This window comes from Ciona intestinalis, unplaced genomic scaffold, assembly GCF_000224145.3.
Source record: "Ciona intestinalis unplaced genomic scaffold, KH HT000098.2, whole genome shotgun sequence".
Classification (NCBI taxonomy): Eukaryota; Metazoa; Chordata; class Ascidiacea; order Phlebobranchia; family Cionidae; genus Ciona; species Ciona intestinalis.
Genome location: NW_004190420.2, coordinates 218412 through 241146, shown reverse-complemented (window position 1 = coordinate 241146; position 22735 = coordinate 218412). Strand labels below are relative to the sequence as shown.

At 33.7% G+C, this 22735-nt stretch overlaps 5 protein-coding genes across 12 annotated transcripts in view; 1 reads left to right on the top strand and 4 right to left on the bottom strand.

The window, feature by feature from the left end:
• LOC100177000 (cullin-3) overlaps positions 1-7145 on the bottom strand; it is a 29051-nt gene extending 21906 nt beyond the window's left edge. Inside the window, exons 1-14 of one of the 2 annotated variants that reach the window (XM_009863134.3) lie at positions 6959-7145; positions 6192-6386; positions 5705-5818; positions 5144-5304; positions 4797-4911; positions 4337-4469; positions 4069-4164; positions 3644-3786; positions 3202-3378; positions 2652-2822; positions 2164-2271; positions 1545-1669; positions 1039-1261; positions 343-529 (exon numbers count right to left, since the gene is read on the bottom strand). In XM_009863134.3, coding sequence (XP_009861436.1) covers positions 343-529; positions 1039-1261; positions 1545-1669; positions 2164-2271; positions 2652-2822; positions 3202-3378; positions 3644-3786; positions 4069-4164; positions 4337-4469; positions 4797-4911; positions 5144-5304; positions 5705-5818; positions 6192-6386; positions 6959-7018 — 2008 coding nt within the window. In that variant the 5' untranslated portion in view covers positions 7019-7145. The remainder of the gene's footprint in view (positions 1-342; positions 530-1038; positions 1262-1544; positions 1670-2163; positions 2272-2651; positions 2823-3201; positions 3379-3643; positions 3787-4068; positions 4165-4336; positions 4470-4796; positions 4912-5143; positions 5305-5704; positions 5819-6191; positions 6387-6958) is intronic. The other variant, XM_018815713.2, reaches the window with a different exon arrangement.
• Positions 7146-8158: 1013 nt separating this feature from the next.
• LOC100181659 (alkaline ceramidase 3-like) lies at positions 8159-13319 on the top strand. Of its 6 annotated transcripts, none has more exons than XM_009863133.3 (8): positions 8159-8328; positions 8649-8759; positions 8940-8992; positions 11863-11915; positions 12003-12120; positions 12421-12578; positions 12758-12911; positions 13168-13319. In XM_009863133.3, the coding sequence occupies exons 1-8, from the start codon at positions 8220-8222 to the stop codon at positions 13213-13215; spliced, it is 804 nt and encodes a 267-aa protein (XP_009861435.1). In that variant the 5' UTR covers positions 8159-8219; the 3' UTR covers positions 13216-13319. The 6 variants fall into 6 exon arrangements, with proteins under 6 accessions (XP_009861435.1, XP_026694344.1, XP_026694342.1 ...); XM_026838543.1 differs by having other exon boundaries at positions 8159-8348; positions 13168-13316; XM_026838542.1 differs by lacking the exon at positions 8159-8328 and adding an exon at positions 8355-8469 and having other exon boundaries at positions 13168-13316.
• On the bottom strand, positions 10829-19797 carry LOC113475079. Of its 2 annotated transcripts, XR_003396820.1 has the most exons (3): positions 16916-17053; positions 16694-16858; positions 10829-10964 (listed from the first exon to the last, which is right to left on the bottom strand). XR_003396820.1 is itself a non-coding variant. In XM_026838537.1 (2 exons), exon 1 carries the CDS (start codon positions 19437-19439, stop codon positions 17376-17378), a length of 2064 nt encoding a protein of 687 aa, XP_026694338.1. In that variant the 5' UTR covers positions 19440-19797; the 3' UTR covers positions 16611-16858; positions 16916-17375. The 2 variants fall into 2 exon arrangements, 1 of the variants encoding a protein (XP_026694338.1); XM_026838537.1 differs by lacking the exon at positions 10829-10964 and having other exon boundaries at positions 16611-16858; positions 16916-19797.
• On the bottom strand, positions 13272-16983 carry LOC113475080. The gene is made up of 4 exons (XM_026838545.1): positions 16898-16983; positions 15771-15865; positions 15235-15295; positions 13272-15054 (listed from the first exon to the last, which is right to left on the bottom strand). The coding sequence occupies exon 4, from the start codon at positions 14670-14672 to the stop codon at positions 13527-13529; it is 1146 nt and encodes a 381-aa protein (XP_026694346.1). The 5' UTR covers positions 14673-15054; positions 15235-15295; positions 15771-15865; positions 16898-16983; the 3' UTR covers positions 13272-13526.
• A 12-nt stretch (positions 19798-19809) lies between the features above and the next one.
• Positions 19810-22735, bottom strand: LOC494379 (interleukin 17 receptor-like). The gene is given in 1 exon segment (NM_001245045.1): positions 19810-22735. A coding segment is annotated over 1 exon segment (2310 nt). The 5' UTR covers positions 22675-22735; the 3' UTR covers positions 19810-20364.

The following is a 22735-nucleotide window of genomic DNA, read 5'->3' as shown; positions in this document are numbered from 1 at the left end:
GACTTCATGATGCGGACGATGGCTGCCTCAATCTCGTGTCTTCGATCCTCCTGGACCTTGGTGCGAGTCTCCTTACGTTCGGGGTCCGACTCGCCTTGTTTTTGCGCGACTGCGGCGAAATGACGTAATAGGAAAAATAATGAAGTGAAGTGACGTTATTAAAACGAGAAAAACGTGAAAGCGGAAAATATTCGTCATGTGAAAATAAAGAGAAAAACTTGTCACAAAAATAGGAATGACGTAATGTGACCAACATTTTACAACAAAAGACATATATTGATTTTACGACACTGAAAATAAAGAGTTAACATTAACAATGTCACATATATCAACACAACCTACCTGTTTGTATTTTAACGCGGTGAAGTTTAGATGAGAAGTTGTCGTTTACTGTGAAGACGTTTCCCTTCTCTATCTCCTTACCCTTGGGATCCTTTTGCAGAACTCGTTGGTTTGTCTTCCCACAAGCAAGTGACTGCAAAGCACGACTCAGGTCCTTGACAGGAATCTCTGTTTCTTGCTGGATTTCCTGAGATTACACAACAATATAATATTGTGACAATATTATATATTATAATGTTGTACTTTTTCTAAAGATATATTGTTGTACTTTTTCTAAAGATACAGACATAATTGATACTGTATTATAGTACGAATGTACAATAATATTGAAAATTTAAATTGAATTAACAAGAATCACTTTAGAAAGGTGACAGTACCAACTTCTTAACAAAATTCTTCGCTGCTACCATTGTGTGTGGGCGTATGTGTTCTTGGGCAACACACTTAACAGAAATTGCTCCAGTGGTCACTAATGGGTTGTCCAAATTATTAGCCATACATAAAAAATGAAAAATAACTCCCCAAAAATCACCCACAAAGCATACATAGTAACTCATAAGCTGGCACGAGGTGTATGGAACAAAACATCTCTATTTAACGACTGCCCTTTTCAGGCCACGCGAGGATTAAGTAAGTTACATACATTTAACTTACAACTAACATTACATTATCAGAAAACGTTCATTAAAAATTTACCTCAAACAGCCATTTCTCTCTGTCGTTAAACAGCATCAACACAACCATTTGGAAAGTGGAAACTTGTAATATATGTCGACGAGTTGTTGGTTTGACGCTTGCCGATTCTCCTTCATTGCTGGCACCTGGTTTAGCAGCAGCGAAGAACGAGGCGTTCATATCAGCAGCTCCACGATGGTGCTGTAAGGTAAGCTGCCGACCACTGTGCTTGCCAAGGTAAAACCTGAGGGGGATTTAGAAGACAGAATAATGTCAGAGCACTCGCTACAATAAAAAAAGTTCTATATATATATTCATTTAAACAAGGTAAAAAGTTCCCCACATTTTTTTAAATGATTAAAACTTCTACATAATTTCTAAATTTCCCAAACAAGTTTAAAAGCTCTATAGTCTATACATTTTCTTAAATAAAAGTCAAAGGCATAGAGAAAAAAACAAATGAAAAAGGTTGGGACAAAATCAAAGGCATGTTTAAAGGGATTTCAGTGTATGCGTGCGTGATTTACCTTCTAAACACATCGAATGCGTGTCTTGGTGCAGCTGGTAAATTACATGTAGGTGTGGACGCCTGTGTGGGCCAACAACCAGTGGTCAGGACTTGCACTGTGAGGTCAACGCCTTGTAACGAGGTCTGTGGAAACAAAGGAGGTAAAATTGGCACTAACGTTAAACCATGTTGGTGTGAAAGCACTTCAACTGTAATATATCGATTTTAAAGTTAGAAAAACTTAAATTAAACGTAAAAAAAGTAAAAAAAAATATAAAAACAATAAAGACCAAGATATATGCTATGTGTAACATCATGAAAAGCACAAAAAACCTTTATCATATTTAAACTGTTTCAAAAATATCCACTTTAGAATCTTTGGAGTGGATACAAGTATAAGCGTGATTTAACAACTGTTGTTTATATCCTGTCTTTTCGCGTAAAATATTTCTAAATCTACACTACTGTAAACGAAAGACAATTAAAGGTATTATTCTTAAGTTATTTGTAAGAAAAGCAAAATGTAAATCTGGTTGAAACAATTATAGAAATATAAACACATTTCCAAATCCCAATGATTTGAAACTACAGGAAACAAACCATGCATAAATACATGTATGACTGTTGTATTGACTCACCGAAGTTGATTGCACATGTTTTTTAAAATCATCATTAGTTGTGCTTGACACATGCATGTCTTTGAACATTCCTTCCAATTTGCTTGTGAACTGACATCCACATTCATTCTGTCAATATAATAAACAATCAGGGATTTTAGTTTAACATAATGTTGTTTATCTACCATAAGATGTGTGACACTCAAGATTTGATTGATTTACGTATTGTAATAACTGTTTGAAAATTATGAATAGGTGTGATGTACAAAAACAACACAATTTGTAATCAAAATTTGTTAAATGTACAAAACTGAAATACTGTAATTCCTAATCTCTTGACTGTTATTTGATTTACACATTGTCATTAATATTACTTTATTTATTTATTAAAATAACTTTCTTTGTAATTTTTTCTGCATTTCCGAAGTTAAATTAAAACACTTTTCTTTTTAAAACTAGAACTGATGATTGTAAAAGTTTGGTAATGTTGTTTTGTATAAAATCTGAACCTTTAGTTTTGTGATCATGTTTTTCTCAGAATCATCGGAGATGCTCTTGTTGGTGAGGAGTCTTCTTCCAAGATGTTGTTTGTAATATCGCTCGAATACATCCTTCTCTTGCAGGAATCGGAAGAGGGACATCGTTTTGTCCAACACAACTTCCACCTCTTGCTCCGAGAGCTGAGGAAGAAGATAATCAGTTGATTTTATTGTAAAAAAAATAAAAAAATCAATAAGTGTAAACTGAACTCAAAAGCCATAACTAAATCAACATGTAAGGCTTTAAACTAAAAAGAATACAAAAATAAACGAAGATAATTCAAATAGATAAAATTCATACTTTACAACTGAAAAGTATGTCTTGTTTTAAATGAGTGTGTAAAAGTGTAAAACTTTACTTACCGTTACGCAAGCTATTTTGTATTACACTTAATGCTTGAGCATTTTATTACATTTAAGACTGATATTTCAGTTTCAGATTTTAGCTTAATTTTTTCGTTTTATCCAATTTATTAAATTTTATAAATATATTATTATTTTATTTTTAGTTTTTAGTTACCATTTTAATTCCCTTTTTCAATTTGTCATCAATGAAGAGAGAAAGATATTCCGGTGACTTTGGGTTAAGGTTGACAAACCATTCAAAGTCGGAACAAATCATCTTCTTAAACAAAGGATCAGATTTGAAGGAATTTCTGTGAAAATCATCCATGCGATCTTTCAAGTCAAGAAGACTCTGTTTTAAAAAAAGTTAATTTAAAAATTGCTTTAATATGTTATGTGTAATGCTGATATAGAATCTAAAATATTTTAAACGCGTTTTTGTATAAATTAAGAATTACAAGTATTTACAACAACACAGTTTTTCTAAACAGGATTTTTATGCTCTTAATATCTATTTAAATTACAAAATTTACATAGAAGTGGAGAATTGATAACAAAAAATATATTTTTTTTTATAGAATTCATAAAAAAAAACACATATTATCAAGTTATCTCACTTGAATATATTCCACTGGCGATTTCTGTCCACCATCCTCTACTACACTCTTGCCTTGCTCACGTAGATAAGCACTCAAACAATCACGTAATGTTTCAAAGCCTTGTGGGACTCGTATGAACAACTGATACATGCACAGAAGGTCTGTGATGTACATGTTATAAAAAAAAGTGAACTTTAAATGACAATGTTTAAGTTTTTGTTAAAATGTCAAGCTTTAGAATGAATGAAGCCTAGGGATGTAATAAGCAGTGTGTTGCAGTCTACTTATTTATAGGTCACTCAACTAAGAGACATAACTGATTAAAGTAATTTATCAACTCACCAAGGTTATAAACTTTACAAACAGAAATTAAACAGTGAGAATACAAACAACTACTGAAGTAAAAACAGCAAAAACCATGATTTATACATTGTTGTACCCACCATCCTTTATATCATGTTGTAACATGTGAACCGCACCAGAGTTTTCCATCTCAACAACTATCTTCATATGACGCTGAATCAACTCTCGTTCCAACACTGGTGATAGAATGAATTAAACCAAAACTTGACACTTTTTTGTGCATCACAACACCAAAATCCCTATTCTTTTCAAAACTTTAAAGAGTAACCATGGTAAGAGTGAACATGTGTTTCACAACACCTTAATCAAACATAACCACACAGCAGAGCACAAGATTAAAACACCAACCTGCAATTATCTCAGGTTCCGTAGATGGATCAAGGTAATGACGAGCTCTCTCTGCCTCTTCTTCAATCCTCGCTTCCACTTTCTTCAGATAAACTGATGCGCTGTTCTCAACCAAGAACTTTTGGCTTTCACGCTAAAAATTGAAGAGTTGAATAAAAATTTAAATACCTTCTGGCTGTATACTTTTCTGGTGGTATGAGATCAAAAACTGTTGGTTGTATTTTAATTGTTACTGAGCAGTTATACTGTTTACATAACTTTTAACAAATAATAAAAATATTTCTGTTTTTATTTATATCTGGTAGAGTGGTAGATAATGTCAACACATTATTTATACTTTAAAAAATCAGAATTAAAATTCAAAAGCAATTACAGTAATCATATTTTAAAAAGCAGGATTTAAACTGATTTTTCGTCAAAGTTCCTGACAATGGGTGTGAAATATAGAAATACAACTTACTCTGTAAAATTCTGAAGATTGATTTAAAAATCCTTTCTCAAATTCCTCTTCATAAACATCTCTTCCATTCAAACTGACCGTCATCAGCATCATGCAAGTGTTACGAACAGCACCTCTGAAAATATCAAGCACCATGATTCAGGATAAATAAACAGTGCTTGATTTATAAGAAAAGGTATATTTTTACCCCAAAAAGTGCTAAACTTCTTTTGTGACTTTTTAAATAAAAAAGTTGTCAAACAAAACATGTATAGATGTATAAGTTACACGGCACTGTAAGCTTAGTATTAGAAAAGTTAATAGTAAACTAAATAAAGAGGTTTATGCAGTTTGTTGATGCTACTAACCTATCCACAACTTCACCCCTTCTTTCTTTAGCAACAAGTTCAAGCAGGGTTGACTGGATACACTCACGAATATCTTTTTGTCTGATTACTTGGTCACGGTATATTTTTAAGCCAAGATTGTAGACACTATCCACATTATTTTGTGATACGTAAACGCGATCCTAAAGAAATAGGTTTACTTTTAATATTACTTCTTATGATCTTATGCAACATTTATGAGATGTCGAATTTTAATTAGTCACAGTCCGATATAAGACACATAGGTTACTAAACTAATTTCAGAGATTCTAAAATATATAACTTAAAAATAAATTCACGCAAAAACAAAAATTAATGACATGACATAAATTAAAATTAATGATATGACATAAATTATCTGAAACTGATTGTGCTTACAATTGAAAATTTTATACTAAAGATATGCAAATACCAGATTAAGAGACAAAAACATAGCTGTAGGCTTCAAAACAAAAGAGTTAATACATATAATAGGCAAAAGTAACTAAGATTCTGAATGAAATTAAAACAACAAGCAACATTTAAAGCTCTGTATACTCTTACCATGTACATAAGAATGTCTCTTATCATCACCATGCATGTTTGATGGTCATCCCAAGCAGAATTTAGTACTTGTAAGAAGTTGTTATTAAGCGACTGAAGTATATCTTCTCTTACCTGAAAAAGTATTTTTAATGTGGGTGTCTTACTGTCTTGACAAGACATGCCACCTAAGTTTTACTCAAAAGTCAGCTTTTATTAAAGAAAAAAAATATATAAGAAGGCCACATATGTAATAACACAGTGGCCCCATACAGCTGTTCCACACTGACAAGTAAAAATATTTCATATATAGGCTTATGAACAAAATGATCACATCACGACATCAGTACACAGTTTATACTAAAGTATAAAAAAAGGAAGCCATAATATTCATACTACTGTAAAATAGACTTAACAAATAATTTCACATTAACCAAATACCAGTATTGGTTTAAGTGCTACTATAAAACACACACACTATACCAGAGTGAAGCCTTCATCTCCTAACCTTAATAAGATGCTCTGTGACCACTTCATGTAAGCCTGTATACAGTTTTTCTCCATGCTTGTGCAATACCATAGTATAAGCATTTCTATATAACTCCTCAAAACTTAGACCACCATTGTTTTTCTTTTGAATTTCCTGGATCGCTTTTTTTAGTAAATCCCAAATGTTGGCAACATATTTCTCATCAATAGTCATCTGAAACAATACAGTAAGATATACTAAATTGGAAACCATAAGGTTTTAGTTGAGACACAAAATCAGCTAAAATTTACTTTTTTAAGAAAAAATACAAATAATAACATACAATTTTAAACAATAGCCATTGTGATGATGAGATCAACAGTATCTAAGTAGGTAGACTCACTGAAAAGTACATCAGCAACCACTTGCTGACAGTTTTTAAAATACAACACTAATATTGCGACAATAGCTTTGTTCACAAACAGAGACCTAGTTAAAGTGGGCGCAAACGCATAGAGCGTAAACACAAACGTACTAATCTTGTATTTGGCAAATCTTCAAGAAAATATTAATGTACTTGAAACTTGAGTAGGTGATTTAAGATCTTATATTACATATCACTTTCGGCAAAACTACCATCAATTACGGACAGCAGCGTGAATCTTCAGGGCTGAGTTAGCTAAAAATTTACTTTAATAATTACATATAAAAGTATCTTAAACAATAGTCATTATGATGATGAGATTAACAGTATCTAATCTAGATATGTAAACTATTGCTTGTTAAATAAAAAACAGGTTACTGACCGGAAAAGCACGTATCCTCATTTTTGTGTCCTTCTTTGTTGGCTGAGACAGTCGAGACATTTTGCTGAACGAACACACAAATAAACAATCCAAAGGTATATTAGCTAACTTTTATATTACATATACTGTTATCAACATGACTGTAAAAGAGGTAAAAGGAAGAATAGCTGAAAGAAATTCGGATTTAATTTATTACTTAGAATGACTATGTTAAGTACCAATACTGTATATCCATATTCATACGAATCATACCATTATTAAACAAATAAAACAAGTTACCACCCGATATTGCGATATACACAAAGCTGTATACATGCTTTATGTTATTCAACTTATTACGACTATAATATAATCTACCCCTAAAAATTGTACACACAAAGCTTGGTTATATAGATATATATCCAACTTGTCACCTACCATTCATAAATGTTTATATGTTAACCCATATTTTATGCTAACTCGGGTATTTTTTTTGCTGACAAAGTATATTAAATAAAATAAATAAACACCCGTCAACTATAGTCTCTAGTGCTTCTGGAATACTAACTATATAATTAGAAATTATTTAACACTTCGAAAATTAAAATTGAAATTTGTCGCTTACTTTCGTTCACAGTCGCATATATTTCCTGTTTAAGTTAAATATGCAAATAAAGAAACTTTTATCATCCCTTCCATTATTGGTCCCAAATGGTAACTAACCCTTTGTGCCAGTACATGGATTTCTATGGACTTTGGTTTTACTTCTCTAGAAGATAAATACGTTTTACTTCTCTAGAGTTTTACTTCTCTAGAGATAAATACGATTTGGTTTTACTTCTCTAGAGATAAATACGATACTTCGTATCGTATTTATTTTAACTCCAAACACTCATTAAACAAACAATCTGTGACTAAAACCCAGAAAAACGCGTCATTTTCAACCAGAATGTGCTTTTTTGGATTATAGCCTATATGTTGAAAAATGTCGGAACATGAGTGCGAGCCATTTAAATGCAAATTATGCAAGAAATATTTTAATAATTATTGTGATATAAAGGCACAGATGAGAGATTCTTGTCGTGTTTTTTTATATGTTTGTTGTATGTGTTTTACTCTGGTAAAAATTAGGTTTGAATCAGGCTCCCCTATAAATTCATCTGATCGGAAATCGTCGGCCACCCGTGACGGAAATCAAACATAGTAACCGCTTGATCGTTTTCAGAAATGTAAACAAACTTGTTGCAAGTTTATAACTTGGCTGTTCATAAGCTATAGTTGTATGAAAATGGCCCCTTCAAATGTTGTAGAAGGATTTTGGGGAAAACCTACTGCGACATTAGATTGGTGTGAAGAGAACTATGTAACGAACAAGTACATAGCTGAGTTTTGTAAGTTGCCGTTTTGTAAGGTACTAAATCTCAAAATATTTTTGTTTTTATTTTGCGATTGCACGATACAACCCAGCATTTCCAGTAAATAAGGCACCATGTGATTTACATTGTATTGGTACATCAACAAAACAATTTAAGGTTGGTTTAGGTCTATTAAAAAGGTATTTTCCAACAGTTTTGGGCACACATTTGCAAAACACATGTTGTTAACTTTAATTATATTGTACATACCTAACACACTAAAATTAAATGTATCTTGTAAATTGTGATAAAAAAATAAGTACTCCATGTCAAAATCTCTCTATTTTTATACACAGGGAACACCACCAGCAATGTAATAATGATTCTACCTCCATTGGTGTGTGCACTGTATAACTGGAATAAAGGTCTAGAGATGCGTTATATTTTGGCCAACCTTTCAATACTTGGTAAGTCGGCAACTAGTAGAATTTCTGAAATTGTTTTAATATATAAAATGATAGCCTATCTGATATGTCATGGTATAGCTGAATTGTATTTTGTAAAAAAATGCCCTTGTCATTCCTGAAATTCATTTTAAAATGCCCCAAAATTTTATTTAATATGAATCAAATATTTTAAACTTCCAGCTGTTGGAGTTGGATCTTGGATGTTTCATATGACACTGTGGTATGAAATGCAGGTATTTTCTAAATCTATAGAACAATCAATGTCTGATACAGTATTTTTATTAATATTATGATTAAAAATATTTTTTTTCTGATATTACGCTTTTGTCACTGTTTTGCTGTTCAATTTAATATCATCACATTTGCTTGTTTTATTTGCATTTTTCCTCACTTTATACCCATTGCCGCCTATGCTTTGATTTAACTGCTTTGCCATTGCGTTGTTTGTGAATTTGAACTTGTTTAGGCCACTGTTTTACAATTACTAGGCTACACAGTGTACTGTCCGTCTAGTGTTGCAAACAATTGCTTGCACTTTGGCATATGGAAGAGTTGTTTAAAAGGTTCAGCTGCTTAGAGCACAGTGTATAAGAAAAAATGGACACTCATAATTAAATGCGATACTTTCAGTTTTAACACCATTTGATTTGACCAGACCTTATAACTGGTAGAATGAGAAACTGACGTTTGTTTTATGCACAGATAGCTAGTAGTAAGTTACTGAACAGAAATAGTTTTAATCTGAGGTAATAGTTTCCGGAATATTCTATGTTTTGTTACAAGCTTCAGTATCCATTAAAGATGGTTTCCCAGCATGTCACAATAAGAGTGGGTTTCATGCTGTAGCCTGGTTTGTGAGTGAAAACTTATTATGCCTGTCGATGACATTGAACAGACAGGGACAGCAAAAAGTGAAAATTATTCAAAAGTTAAAAAAAGTTCAAGCAGAAGCCCAAGAGATCACAAGCATAGAAGAAGATCAGGTTCTGAGCACAGGAAACGCAGTTCAGAGAGCAGACGAGAGAGTGAAAGACGCAGGAATACAGCACCAACAGCTTCAAGTAGAATTGAAGGTGAAGAAGAAGAGTGGAATAAAAAAGTTTGGAAAATTATAATGACAGTATTGGGCTCATTGACAGTTGCTGGGGTTGTGATAGGGCTTTCTGTTCATTTTCTGGGAGGTGCAAGCTCTGATCTGCCAGGCGTTAGTAATGATGAAACTTATTCATCAACAACAACAGTATCATATGCCACCCTATCCACCACTCCTTCACCTTACAATGATAGTGTATGGGATGGCATTAGAGGGGATTGTGGAGTGCCAAGAATAAAACCAGATTTGAAGCGTGGTCGAATCGTTGGTGGTGATGAGGCAGTTGCTAATTCATGGCCATGGCAAATAAGTTTAGTCAAGTAAGGCGTTCGTCACATATTTACATATAACTATTCAATGTCTAGACCATACACTTAACTGTCACTTCACAAGCATGTTTCACTATCACTTATTGCCACCCATATCCTGTTACAAATTTAATATATTCAAGTTCTGTTTACATTATTGCTTAAATCATATGTACACATTACTGTTATTATATTGTTGCATTCTGCTTAAGGTATATCAGCTTTGGAGATGGGTATGCATCACTAAAGCACATATGTGGTGGTACATTAATCGGACCCAACACTGTCATATCAGCCACTCATTGCTTTCTTAACCGAGATCGCACACAAACCACCACCAAAGCTGATTCTTACAGAGTTATTGTTGGTGGACACGATAAGTCAAAGTTAACCAAAGGTGCCAAGTAAGTTGCTGCTATTTTATCTCTTTTGCTTTTAGATTAGCTGACTGTGGTTAACTTTCTGTAACTTTTTTTATTTGACACACACAGTGTCAGAAAAATGTGTTAATGTAACCTACCTGGTATACAGTTTACATGACCAAATGACATAATAAAAAGTAGTAGTATTAACAGCAATAAACTACATTAAGATTAAACGGTAAATTTAGTAATTTACATTTCAGAATGAGCAAGATTGCTCAAATAATCCACCACCCACTGAACAACCTTGCCACATTCTCCAAACAAAGGGTGGCGCCTGTCAATGATATCTCGCTGCTTAAGTTGGTCAACAGTTACAACCCATCTCGGACATCACCAGTGGTTGCATTTGCTTGTCTTCCAAAACCCAAAGTGTTTCCACCTGTGGGGAAACGGTATGTTTTTTGGGGCTGTGAAATTATTATTTTGTATTCACAAAATCTTTGATATAGTATTTAGTTTTATACATACAAAATAAAAAATAAAAATTGAAAAGGTAGAGTGCAGTACCCTAGTGTTATGGTTATAGACTATAAACACAGACATTATATAAAAATGGACTAGATACTAGTGAAGTACTTTTATATACAGATGCTGGTCAAGCGGATGGGGAAGGACCATGTATACTGGTTCTGATGATGTTCTGAAGCAATTACCTCAACCTATAGTGTCCCAGCAGCTTTGCACCAAGTTTTACAGCAACATGATAAGCTATGACAAGCATCTATGTGCCCTGGAATCAGCTGCAGGAACTTGTCAGGGAGATAGTGGTGGACCTTTGGTGTGCCAAGGCAGTGACATGAAGTGGTCCTTGTATGGTGCAACAAGTTTTGGGCCTGTCCCGTGTGCTACAGCACCAGGAGTGTTCAGCTCTGTTGCAAACTATATTGAGTGGTTATGTTGCCACATGGATGAGACTGGACCATGTGCGAAAATTGCATGCAAGTTGCCGTAATAGTATTTTTTTGTGTTGATGATGCGCAAACTGTGTTAGGTTCTTGTTTATAGTATACCTTCTAAGTGTTTATAATATACAAGTGATTTTTACATACACAAGTGATTTTATATAAATGTTGTAGACTCTTTGTTTTTTTTACTTTGTTTTGCATGCTAACGCCATTTCACAAAAAAGAAATGCTGAACACAACTTGGCAACAATAATAAAATGTAAAAACATGCAGTCAAATGCCAATTATACCAGTATTCAGTATAGATTACTAATAATAGGCGAATCTGCTTGTGCGACAAAAATTAAAGTTTGTACCAATTTCATGTTTCAGTTGCTTGATGAACTACCAATGATTTATGGAACTTGTGTTTTACTATATGCTCTGTAAGTCCTAGTTTAATATACCTGCGATTTCAATGGAAATAGTAATGTTATTATATGATGTAGTTTAAAGGGTAAAAATTATTACAGACATCACCACGCCTCACCAGTAAAAAAACGAAGCTATAATTATATCATCAGCCTTATCTTTGTGAGTGTTGCGGTTACAGTTGTGTATTTACAATGGAAACACCCAATATTTCATCAAGTAAGACTACATTCATATTTGCTGCAGCAGGCACTTACTACACTTAGGAATTACAGGAGTAGCTAAACTACTTCTGTATTTCCTTCCTAAAGTGCCAATAAGATACAATTTTTTTGGTAAATTTTTAAACATAGTTTGTGAATAAAACAGTGATGAATATCCTATTTTACAGTAAAGTTTGTGTTTATTCCTTTCTAAAGTGTCATATAGATACATTTTTTAAATAATTTTTTAAACATAGTTTGTGAATAAAAGAGTGATGAATATCCTATTTTATAGTAAAGTTTGTGTTTATTTTAGGTCAGCTACGCTGTGCTTGTTTTCTTTCTATTATATGAAGCAATTTTGGCATTAAAGAATTACCCTGCAATTAAAGCAGTCGGGCTTGCTTCACTGTGTTTCTACTTATTTGGATTCTTTCTCTGGAATATTGACAATATCTTTTGTTCGCACTTAAGGTATGTTCTTTGACAGTAAACCCAAGTATAAACTTTGACTGTAAAAACGATGTGTTAAATTTGTTTACCACAATGTATTACTTACAAGCTTTATCACATGTCAAAGGTTTCTATCCACTAGGAAGAGTGATGCTTCAAAAGCATAAAGCATCTAAAATTGTTTTGTTTTTTTGTTACAGAAATGCACGTGCTTCAAGTAACAATCCACTGTTAAGTGTGGCAACTCAGCTGCATGCTTGGTGGCATATATTCACCGGTTATGGCACCTATCTTCACATTCTATTTTCATCCTATGCAAGATTGCTACATCTCAAACGAGAATGCAAAGTCACAGTATGTACTACATTACTACAAGCTATAATTATATTGCATTCTAAGCATAGTGTTACTATATGTTTTAATAGGATAAAAAGTTATTAAATATAGCAAACAAAAATAATTAAAAACATACACTAATGTTGTGCATAATGCAGTTAGGTAATACTACAGAACATCATGCCAATAGGTTTTGGCAATTTAGACGGCACTGTAGGTCACTAGCAAGCATTAGTTGCCATAAAATATTATATTTATACCATATACTTTTCAGAAACTTGGTTATGTCTGGCCATATTTGAAAATTGGTGAAAAAATCTAAAGTGAAAAGTTACTCTAATACCCAGATGCACCATTCAAACTTGATTTCTAAGCTAATTTTTGTTTCATTGTAAGTGTATTTTAATAAACAGTTCCAATATCTAATAGGTGTGATCAATTTAAAGCTGAATATATTGGTTTATTGGCAGCGATTAAAGTAAACAAAATTAAAATGAGAGACTTGAATATAATACGTGAACACACTATACCAAGTGTATAGCAACATGCCAGCAGCAACTATCTATTTTGTCTACAAAACTTGACTACTAACACTTTTATCTATTGTGTGACCATCAAATGCAATTTTAAATGTTATGTAGCAGATAATCTATGCGGGTGTAGCTTGTATACCAACAATTGCAACTCTTCCATCAAGTAAAATACATTGTAAGGGGGTTGTAAAAATGAGCTTGGTATATCCTGAATTTGACACTGATCAAAGTACACAATAAAAAACATGTTTAAAGATTGATTTAGCAGTGCTCTTTTTTGCACAACTCTTAACATTGTCAGGAAAAAATCCTCTTCCTGTTTTTTTATTATCGACTTCCTGCTTCTCCAGGCTGTTGAGGCATCCTCGGACCAAACCACAACAATTTTATCCACTGTTGACACTGTATTAAATATCCAGTCAGTGTAGCTAGGGAATATTGAATTGTTCTCCCATAGATCAAGTACAACATCAAAGCCATATTTCCCTTGCAAAATATGAGCTAGGTTTAAAATATCTTCCTCTTTGTAAAAATGCAGCAGAGCAACACGTGTCCTCTTTTTCACTTTTTGAGAAATTACTGAACTGTGTGACAAATTGGAAGTCAAATAATTATTTTTTTGTAACAGTGAACAAGAGGTGCCTGTTCCTGTACAGCTTGGAATGTACTTTTTATTTTGAAGCTTTTTGGGGGGCTGTAATCTCTTGAGGATCAAATATGTTAATCCTAATAAAATAAGCAGAGAAAATAGGACAAGTATAACTGCTAGAACCCAAAATGGAATCTCAGCAGAAGCTGTGCATTGTTTCTCATATAAATGTGTTTTTAACAGAAGTGGTTCTTCTACTGATTGTCTGACTGCATATAAACGCACTTTACAGCGGCCTCTCCATTGAAAATCAACAGTGTTAAGACTAATAGTTAAACGTAAAGGTTTATTGCTATAAACAATCCTGCTTGATTTGGAAGTATTCCCACTGAAGCATTGGAGGCGAATCAAGACACTACTGCCATAAACATGGGGCACATTGTAACTGTATGTAAAAGTATTCTTTGCACAATCAGTTTCCAATGATGATTTTATGCGTTTATCATATAAGTGGTAACAATCGGAAAGTTCATGTGTTATATTGTCTGTGCAGTTCGGAGCTTCAACTTCAACAAATAGCTCGCTGATGTCATAATCACTTTGTGAGGTAAAAACAAAAGTGTTGATTTTGAATTTATCCCTTGGTTTAATCACCATATTAGACAACGAATCATAGCAGTCGTAGAAAAATTTGGTGGACAATTGTTTATTAGAAGTTGTCACCTCATCATCAAAGCAGAACACAACATCATGCCAGTCAGGGGTAATTCCATTAACATTGCGCTTACCTATGGATAGTTGGAAACCAGACAATGTCGGTAAATTTGAAGAAAACTGAAACGTCAAACTGATATTTAAACCAAGTTTGGTTGTATTTTTTTCATCACTAAAAGCAAACCAGTTTGCAGTTAAGTTTACAAGTTGACCAGACCACCCAACCTTTTCACTGCATTCATAATCATTACCATGGAGAGAAGAGACAAGTTGCCCGATTTTTGTTTCTCCATCATATAATAAAGACTGAATATGGTCTTGCTGTCTGCATACATTCAAATGTTTAAGAGAAGAAACTGTTCCAACTGCCCGACATGCAATGATGAAACAGATCAGCCACATAACTTAAATTTTGCTATTAAGCATGATTGAGATTGAGCTAATACATTTATAACATTACAATAATTTATGTGTTTTTTAAAAGTATAAATTTTATCACTGCAACTTTAATTCACAACTGCCTTCATAATATCTGTTATCAGCATAGGCAACAATTCTTTTCTGGTCTGTAGTGAATGAAAAACAGAGAATAAGGATACAGGGTTGATTTAGTAAAAAAGGTTTATTAATGGGCGTGGTGTTCTTATGCTTCATTTAGAAGCAAAACCGTATCACACGAATTGTACCCAAGAATCCTGACATGACACTCAATTACACATTGTAGCACTTATGTTACTTAGTGGGTGAATACTTTTTGTATTTTTTAAATTTTTTCATGTATGGCGGATAATTTGAACAACCCATTAGTGACCACTGTGTTGGAGCAGTTGCCGTTAAGTGTCTTGCCCGAAGACACATACACTAGAAATGGTAGCAGCGACGAGCCTAGATCCCATTACCTCTAGGTTAGAGATTGCTACCACTTTGCCACGGCGCTGGACAAATATAACCAAAAAAATGCATAGAAAAATTAAAAGCAGGTTTATTAGTATATATATATATATATATATATATATGGGGACCGGTTTGAGTATTACATACATTCTAAAATGTAAACATGTTTCCATCCATATGTGACTGAGAGTGTAATGCTTCAACTTCTAACATGCCATTTTTACAGCACTAATTGTGGCAAACTTCATTAGCTTTAAGTATCGGTATATGTCAAGAAAATATTCCTGTCTTTAGATTTTTTATATTATTCACTAGGGATGCACATTACAAAAATTCGAATCCGAGAGATTAAAATCCTTTTGTATTCGAATCTTATTATGGGATTCGGTATTCTGTTTAATGACGTCATCACACGTAATCTCATATACTATATAAACAATCTTTGAAACTTATTAATTTTGAAAAAAAATGTTTTTGTGTTTGTGGGACTTTCGAGGGTAAACGTTTCGTAACGTCTTTTCATACCCTGTTATACGTTTCATGACGCAAAAACTACCCAATAGTACAATTTTTGATCATTTTACAGCTCATGTTCCAACAAGGCGGGTATGAAAGGGTCAATAAACTGACTTTTGTGGGTAAAATTGTTTTTTTCTATAAATATAAAAAGATTCGAAATTCTAGATTCGGAATTCTAGATTCGAAATAAAGTATTCTAGGATATCCTAGAATACCTAATTATTCTGTAATGTGCATCCCTATTATTCACACTTTTTTACTACAACCAAAGATACAATTATGCACTGTTATATTTTTGTTCGGAAAACTGTAAACAGGGTTTTTTACATTGTTGAAGGTCACACCACACGTGGATCCTCTGGATTCGTTTTACTACTAACTATAATTGGTTTAAAACCCAAATCTTCCAATTTAAACAAAAATTTAAAACAATTTTATAAATTAACAGTTACTTAGTAAGACTTTTGTGGTACAGCTATTGCCTGTTTAATGCGGTTTTGAAAATCTTAATATAATAAGACAAATCAACACACAATACATTGTGTTCTTACTGTGATGAAGGATCAAAAGTGACACAGGTACCGTAGTTGATTTTCTGCAGTGTTGGTTAATTTTTGCATTTTCGTATAAGGGTTCTTCAAGGAAGTGGTACATGCAGTGTAGTTCCTGTTTTGTACGGCTACCTGATCCCCCCCATCTGGCTTCTTGCATAAATTCTGCAAAGGTTTAGTAGGTAAAAAAACAATTGCAATAACCCAAACACATTAACATACCATTTTATTTCAATTGCTATTCCTATTTCTTCATTGTTTGATCTGTCAAAACTCTTGCAGTAATGCAAACCTCCGAAGGTATAACAGCATCTGGAAAGCCTCATGCTTTGTAGTATGTGAGTGTAGATTCATGGGTGAAAAAGCATAGAAACTACAAACCTAACTTGGTGGCACTGAATTTCTTAAAAATAATAATTAGTTGCTACCACAGAATTAAATACAGTACAAAATTATCATAATATACAAAAACTAGAAGAACTGTCAACAATTAAACTCTACATTTTAAGAAAAATCATTAAAGCAAGTATGGCGAGTGAAGAAATAAACAAGTGTACAGAAAAATAGTGCATATTATTATTAAGAAATACTGAATATTGTTAACAAATTTACCAAAAAACACAAGTAATTAACAATTTAGTAAACAGCTTCGGAAATATAACTTTTTACAAATGCTAAAGCATTAAAGCATAAAAGAATTTTCTGCACTGTAATGTGAAGCAGTGGTTATATTATTAATATCCCCAAGTGTTTTCCAAACGTTTACATTCCTATTGATAGGAACTAACTTTGGAGGTGGTATAAATGAAATAGGGTCTAAATCAATATGATCATCAGGTTTAGACAGTTCCCCATCCTCACTGAAATTGTTCTCAGGAGCGACTGTTGGAGGTAAGAAGGATCCATCTTCAAACCCAGTGTCATAATTGTCCAACGGAGGTGGTGGAACAATCTCAATTGGAGTTTTTATTATAATGGGTTTTTGTGAAGGATGAACAAACCCACCACCACCAGCCTCACAACAACCATGATCGTCTGTGTACCAGTTGGGATTTTCTTTTACCATGTCACACATAGCTTCTACTGAGGCTTTTAAGAGTTTGCCATGAGGATTAAGCTCTTGGTTGGCATAATCAGCAATTTGTTCATTTCGAACAACTGATCCTGGGTTGTACTTTTCAATGTCATTTATTTGGAAATATAAATCTTCAAACTGCTTCATCAGTCTGAAGTGACAGCATGGAAGGTTGTCGTAGAAAAGTTTAGGAATGTCAAACTTTGAAAAGTAGTCGAAATAACAAAATAGGTACTTTCCCACATTTTTATCACAGCACAGGTCTCTTTGAATCCTTCTTAGGTTTGGAGTGAACATATCCAAGTCAGTAAATGTCTTGCTTTCATTCCAACATTCTACTGATCTATAAGACCATATTACAAGAACTTTATCTGCTCGATCCATTGCCTTGTTCATCCACGACAATTTATCTTCAATGACTGAGTTTTGTTCCCAGAGTTCACATATTACATTGAAGCCAAGATCTTCATGCAGAAAATTAGCAAACGCTAACACAACCTGCTCATGAAGTGGGTGATCGCTCATGAAAAGCAAGTATACCTTCTTGGAATATTCCGAAATTATAAGAGGCTCATTTATTGATAAACTGTCAGTTGTAATGGAGGAATTTAAACTTGTTGGTTTACCGGGTAGACACTGCTTTTTCCAACAAAAGAAGATAATCACCGCTAACACAAGTCCAGTAAACACAGCAAGAACAGTGAGGCCTACTACAATTTCTACACCACTGGCAGTACTTTTGCACAATTGAAAACTAACTTGTTTGAAAGTTTGAATTGGAGTGTGTGGTACATTTGACTGACCATAGGAGTTGATGACAATAGTGTAGTTCATTGAAGGTGGTTCTGTTGTTGGTAACACAAACTTCTTTGTGGCAGAAAGGGATTGGTTAAAGAGCTGAATAACAGGATTATCTAAACAATTGACTACCAAATTTTCTTGCAGCCTACAAAGAAGAAGTGTTGCAGAGTCCCCACACCCTGCTGGCAAACTATAGCTGAAAACAATAGTTTTATCATGACAGCTAATTTTATCAATTGTAACAGTGGTTGCCCGTTTTAAAACACACTCTTTCATCTGATACATCTGGGGATTATTGCAGCTTGGAATATTCAGTGTCCGATATACAAATCTGTGATTAGTATTTCGGTAAGGTGGAGGAAGAGGGTCAATATTCACTGTAATTCTATCCCCGGGAGAAATCCTACTGTTTTCTGTCATACCATAGCATTTATAGCTAAAGGAAGCAAAAGCATGACTGTCAAAATCAAGTTTTGTGTCCAGGCATACAAACACAGGTTTGATAGACTTGTCTAACAAACGCCTGCGGTTGGCTATTGTGATTTTAAAACCCTTTAAATATTCTAGAGAAATATCTTGAGTTGGTCTCCATTGCAAGTCAAGTAATATTCGTGGTAAGCTGCCATTTGTGCTTGGATCTCCGATGTGCCAATCCAAGTTTGTGATTTTGGGTGGTGAGACATGATCATGATTAGATTTGTTACAAGCCTGATCACTTATAGAATAAAATATTTTGTTTTGTGTTTTATTCTTCTTTCCAATGCCCTTGGATTTGGTTGAGTACTTCTGACGGCATCTCATGCAGTTTACAGTATACCGGTCAAAAATGTATAGAACAAACAAAAGAAAAAAAAATAACTTCATATGCATAGTGCTGTATTGTGCTAAATTTCATCTAAAAAAGAACGAGGTTGATAACTGTTCACTGTTTGTGGACCTAACTTTTCAATGTGGATAAAAACCAAGATTTTGTTAAAATGTGGAAGTTTAAAAACTGAACAGAATTTATGAGTAGTGACAGTTTTTTATTAAAAAAGTTACTGCTGTAATTATACATAAAACAGAAACCCTATGTAAACTGCAGCTCTCAGAATTTTTTCAAAAGGTATGAAAATGGAATAAAAACAAACATGCATATTTAAGTCTTGCATAAGAAGATTGTCTGTAATCTTTTGGATCCACCAACTAAGTATATTTCACACTTGTTATTACGACAACCTATTTCCTATACCATTATACCTATATAAATTAAAACATAACATTAAATCACATAAAGGAACTTAGATAGTGTAAAAAGGCTTACTGTTGTTATTATAGCACATATGTTATTACACAATAAAATGATAAATGCTGTAAAGTTTTTTGAAGTTATTATGTCCACAATTTTTTATCACAAATTTAATTGTGCAGAATCAGAACTTTGAATCAATAAAGGTAACTAGTACTACTTTATCTTAAGCAACAGCACAAATAATAAGTCACTAGTTATATTTATGATAAACACAGAAACTACATATGTAGTTTGATAGTCTGTCTAAATAAAGTAGCTACATTAATCTAATATTTATACATACAAATTTTAGAAAAGTATTCAAAGAAGGGGTTTTACCATAGAAGTCCAAGTTAGGCATTTTGCTTCGTTGAAAATAATTGATTTAAATTCAACATAAAAGAATGGACAGAATAATGAAAAAATCAGTGTAAATACAGTGATGAATACAACAAACAAACTGAAGGTGTAATTGATGATCGGAGAAAAAATTGAATAAATCAGAGAATAAAAGTAAATTTAAAATCAAGTATTAGACACATTGTTTATGGTGGCCATTGATTGCCACGGGTCACTTTTATAATCCAAAGGAACAAGACTGATTGGAGGATTCACACTGTAACCATTGGAGTGTGCTTCAGGTTGGTCAACCATACAGGTCTCCTTTATACCAGAGTAAAGAATAGGTTGATCTTCCAGCTGATCTTCATCTTCCTCACATTCCAGTTCAAACCGGTTGGACCCAGTTGGTTCTGCCCCAAAGTTGGTTGTGTAACCACTGTCAAGTGAGTTAGGAGGTGTGCTTGAATCGTCATGTTCAACTGGGCACCGAACACTCATGCCAACAGTGTGATTGGTGTATAGATTTGGAATCGCGTTGTTTGGAGTTTGAACCCCTTTAATAGTCAGAGTTTGGTTACAAGATGGTAACTCGGATTTCTCATTCAATTTAGGTGACTTAAGTTGAATAATTGGCGGTTTGACTAGGTTTAGTTGGTTCACCATCACAGTTTCAGAATCCTCAAAATGAAAATAACTGTCCGAAACAGTTTTATACATATTTTCGTTTCTTATAAACCAATCAGGATGCTTTTCAACAAACTGATTCATTAAACAAATTGCATCAATTAGAGACGATTGGTATCCATTGCTGTGTTTGGAAGGGTTGGAGAGATCGTCCTGTTTGAGCATCATACCTGGCGCATACATCTCTAAGTCTTTAAGCTGGAAATAAAACTCCTGAAATTGCTTCATCAGCTGAAAGTGACAACCGCTCAATTCCCGGAAAATAGTTGGAATTTCCTTCATTTTAACATAACCAAAGTAAACGAAACAATATTTTCGAAGATTGCTTTCTTTGATAAGATCGTTTTTAATCTTTTTTACCACAGGGGTAAAAAAGTCAGAATTGGTAACCTCAAATGCATCCTGCTGGTTTTGACATTTTTTCCAAATATCAATTGCACCAGCGGACCAAACAATAACTACCTTCTCTGCTTGTGACATCCGTTTTTCCATCCAATCGCAGCGATCAGCAAAAATTTCATTTTGTTCAAAGAGCTCACAGAAGACATTGAAGCCAAGATGCTGGAGGTAGGAGGCTAACTTCAGCACAACATCTCTGTGTAGTTTGTGGTCATCCCAATACACAAGGAACAAGTTACTTACGCAATTAATTTTTTTTCGTAACTCAATTGGAGTAATAGAATTGTGGTTGTCTGTGTTTAATTGGTGAGATTCTTCAGAAGGCACATTAGTGTGACTCTTATAGATCATACGCCGAATCTGTTTTCTAAATTTGATCATTAACAAGACTGCTACCAAGAGGAAAATTAAAATAGGTGAAACAATCGCTGCAATAACACCACCAGAATAAATTGTATGTTTGCACTTTTCGAAGCTAAACTTATGTATGGAGAAAATAGAAGGTTGATTGGAACCACGTACTGTAATAGTGAACTTAGCATCATCAAGCAATCCAATCTGCCATTGCTTAGGAACCGAAACGTACCAATTTAAATCAATTTCACGAACAAAAGAACGACACTCATTCTCAGAGTTGCACAATTCCAAAACTGCTTCTCCGCCATACTCGACTGGAAGCGAGTATTTAAAGAGAACGGAGGTATTTAAACAAAATATTTCTGCAATATGTGAAGTTATTTTGTTGACACATGGTGAAGACTTTGCTACAGTTGGGTGAGTACAGTCGGGTACTTTTACGGGGATTTCCAGAGGTGGATCAAGCGCTGGTATGCTCTGAATGTAAGCTTTGTAGACATCACCAGGTAAGATTTCAACACGTCTATTGCACGAACCATTATTGTTAAAATACTCATACACAGAAAAAACAGCTGACAAGTGATTAGGTATACTGAAACTTAACGTATGATTCAGGCAGTAATTAAATTCATAATATTGTACTGGCAATGTGCCTGAAGTTTTTGACATCCGAATGTGATATCCTCTTACATAATTTGTAGTTATATCATGTTCAGGGCCCCACGAAATGTTAAGACTGATTTTCGTCATGTTACTGGCGTAATCATGATATAAAAACCAGCCTTCTTCCTCTTCAGTTTTACTTCTGGGTGAAGAAGATCTGTAGTGATCTGTTGCGTTCTGGAAACTCGGACATTTATCATTATATGGAGAAATTAAGCACTGTATGTTCCCCAACACTGAGTTCTTTGGTGATTTTAGATTGGAGGGAGGTAATGAACAAGTACTAACACAACTTTCCTGGGTGATGTAGTCAGACTCATTCTGCAGTGCAGCAGATCCGTATATTACATTCAAAAGGATTGTAATGCAAAGAAACCATTCAACTTTCATTTCCTTAACGCATGAAACGACAGCCAGTAAACAAAAATACCATTTTAACCTTACATCCTAC

Coding starts and splice junctions, on each gene's coding strand:
- LOC100181659 (XM_026838540.1), top strand. CDS start 9,631: ATGCCTGTCGATGACATTGAACAGACAGGGACAGCAAAAAGTGAAAAT. Junction 10,565..10,785: donor AAGTTAACCAAAGGTGCCAA/GTAAGTTGCTGC, acceptor TTTACATTTCAG/AATGAGCAAGATTGCTCAAA. Junction 10,978..11,173: donor TTTCCACCTGTGGGGAAACG/GTATGTTTTTTG, acceptor TTTTATATACAG/ATGCTGGTCAAGCGGATGGG.
- LOC113475080 (XM_026838545.1), bottom strand. CDS start 14,672: ATGGTGATTAAACCAAGGGATAAATTCAAAATCAACACTTTTGTTTTT.
- LOC113475079 (XM_026838537.1), bottom strand. CDS start 19,439: ATGCATATGAAGTTATTTTTTTTTCTTTTGTTTGTTCTATACATTTTT.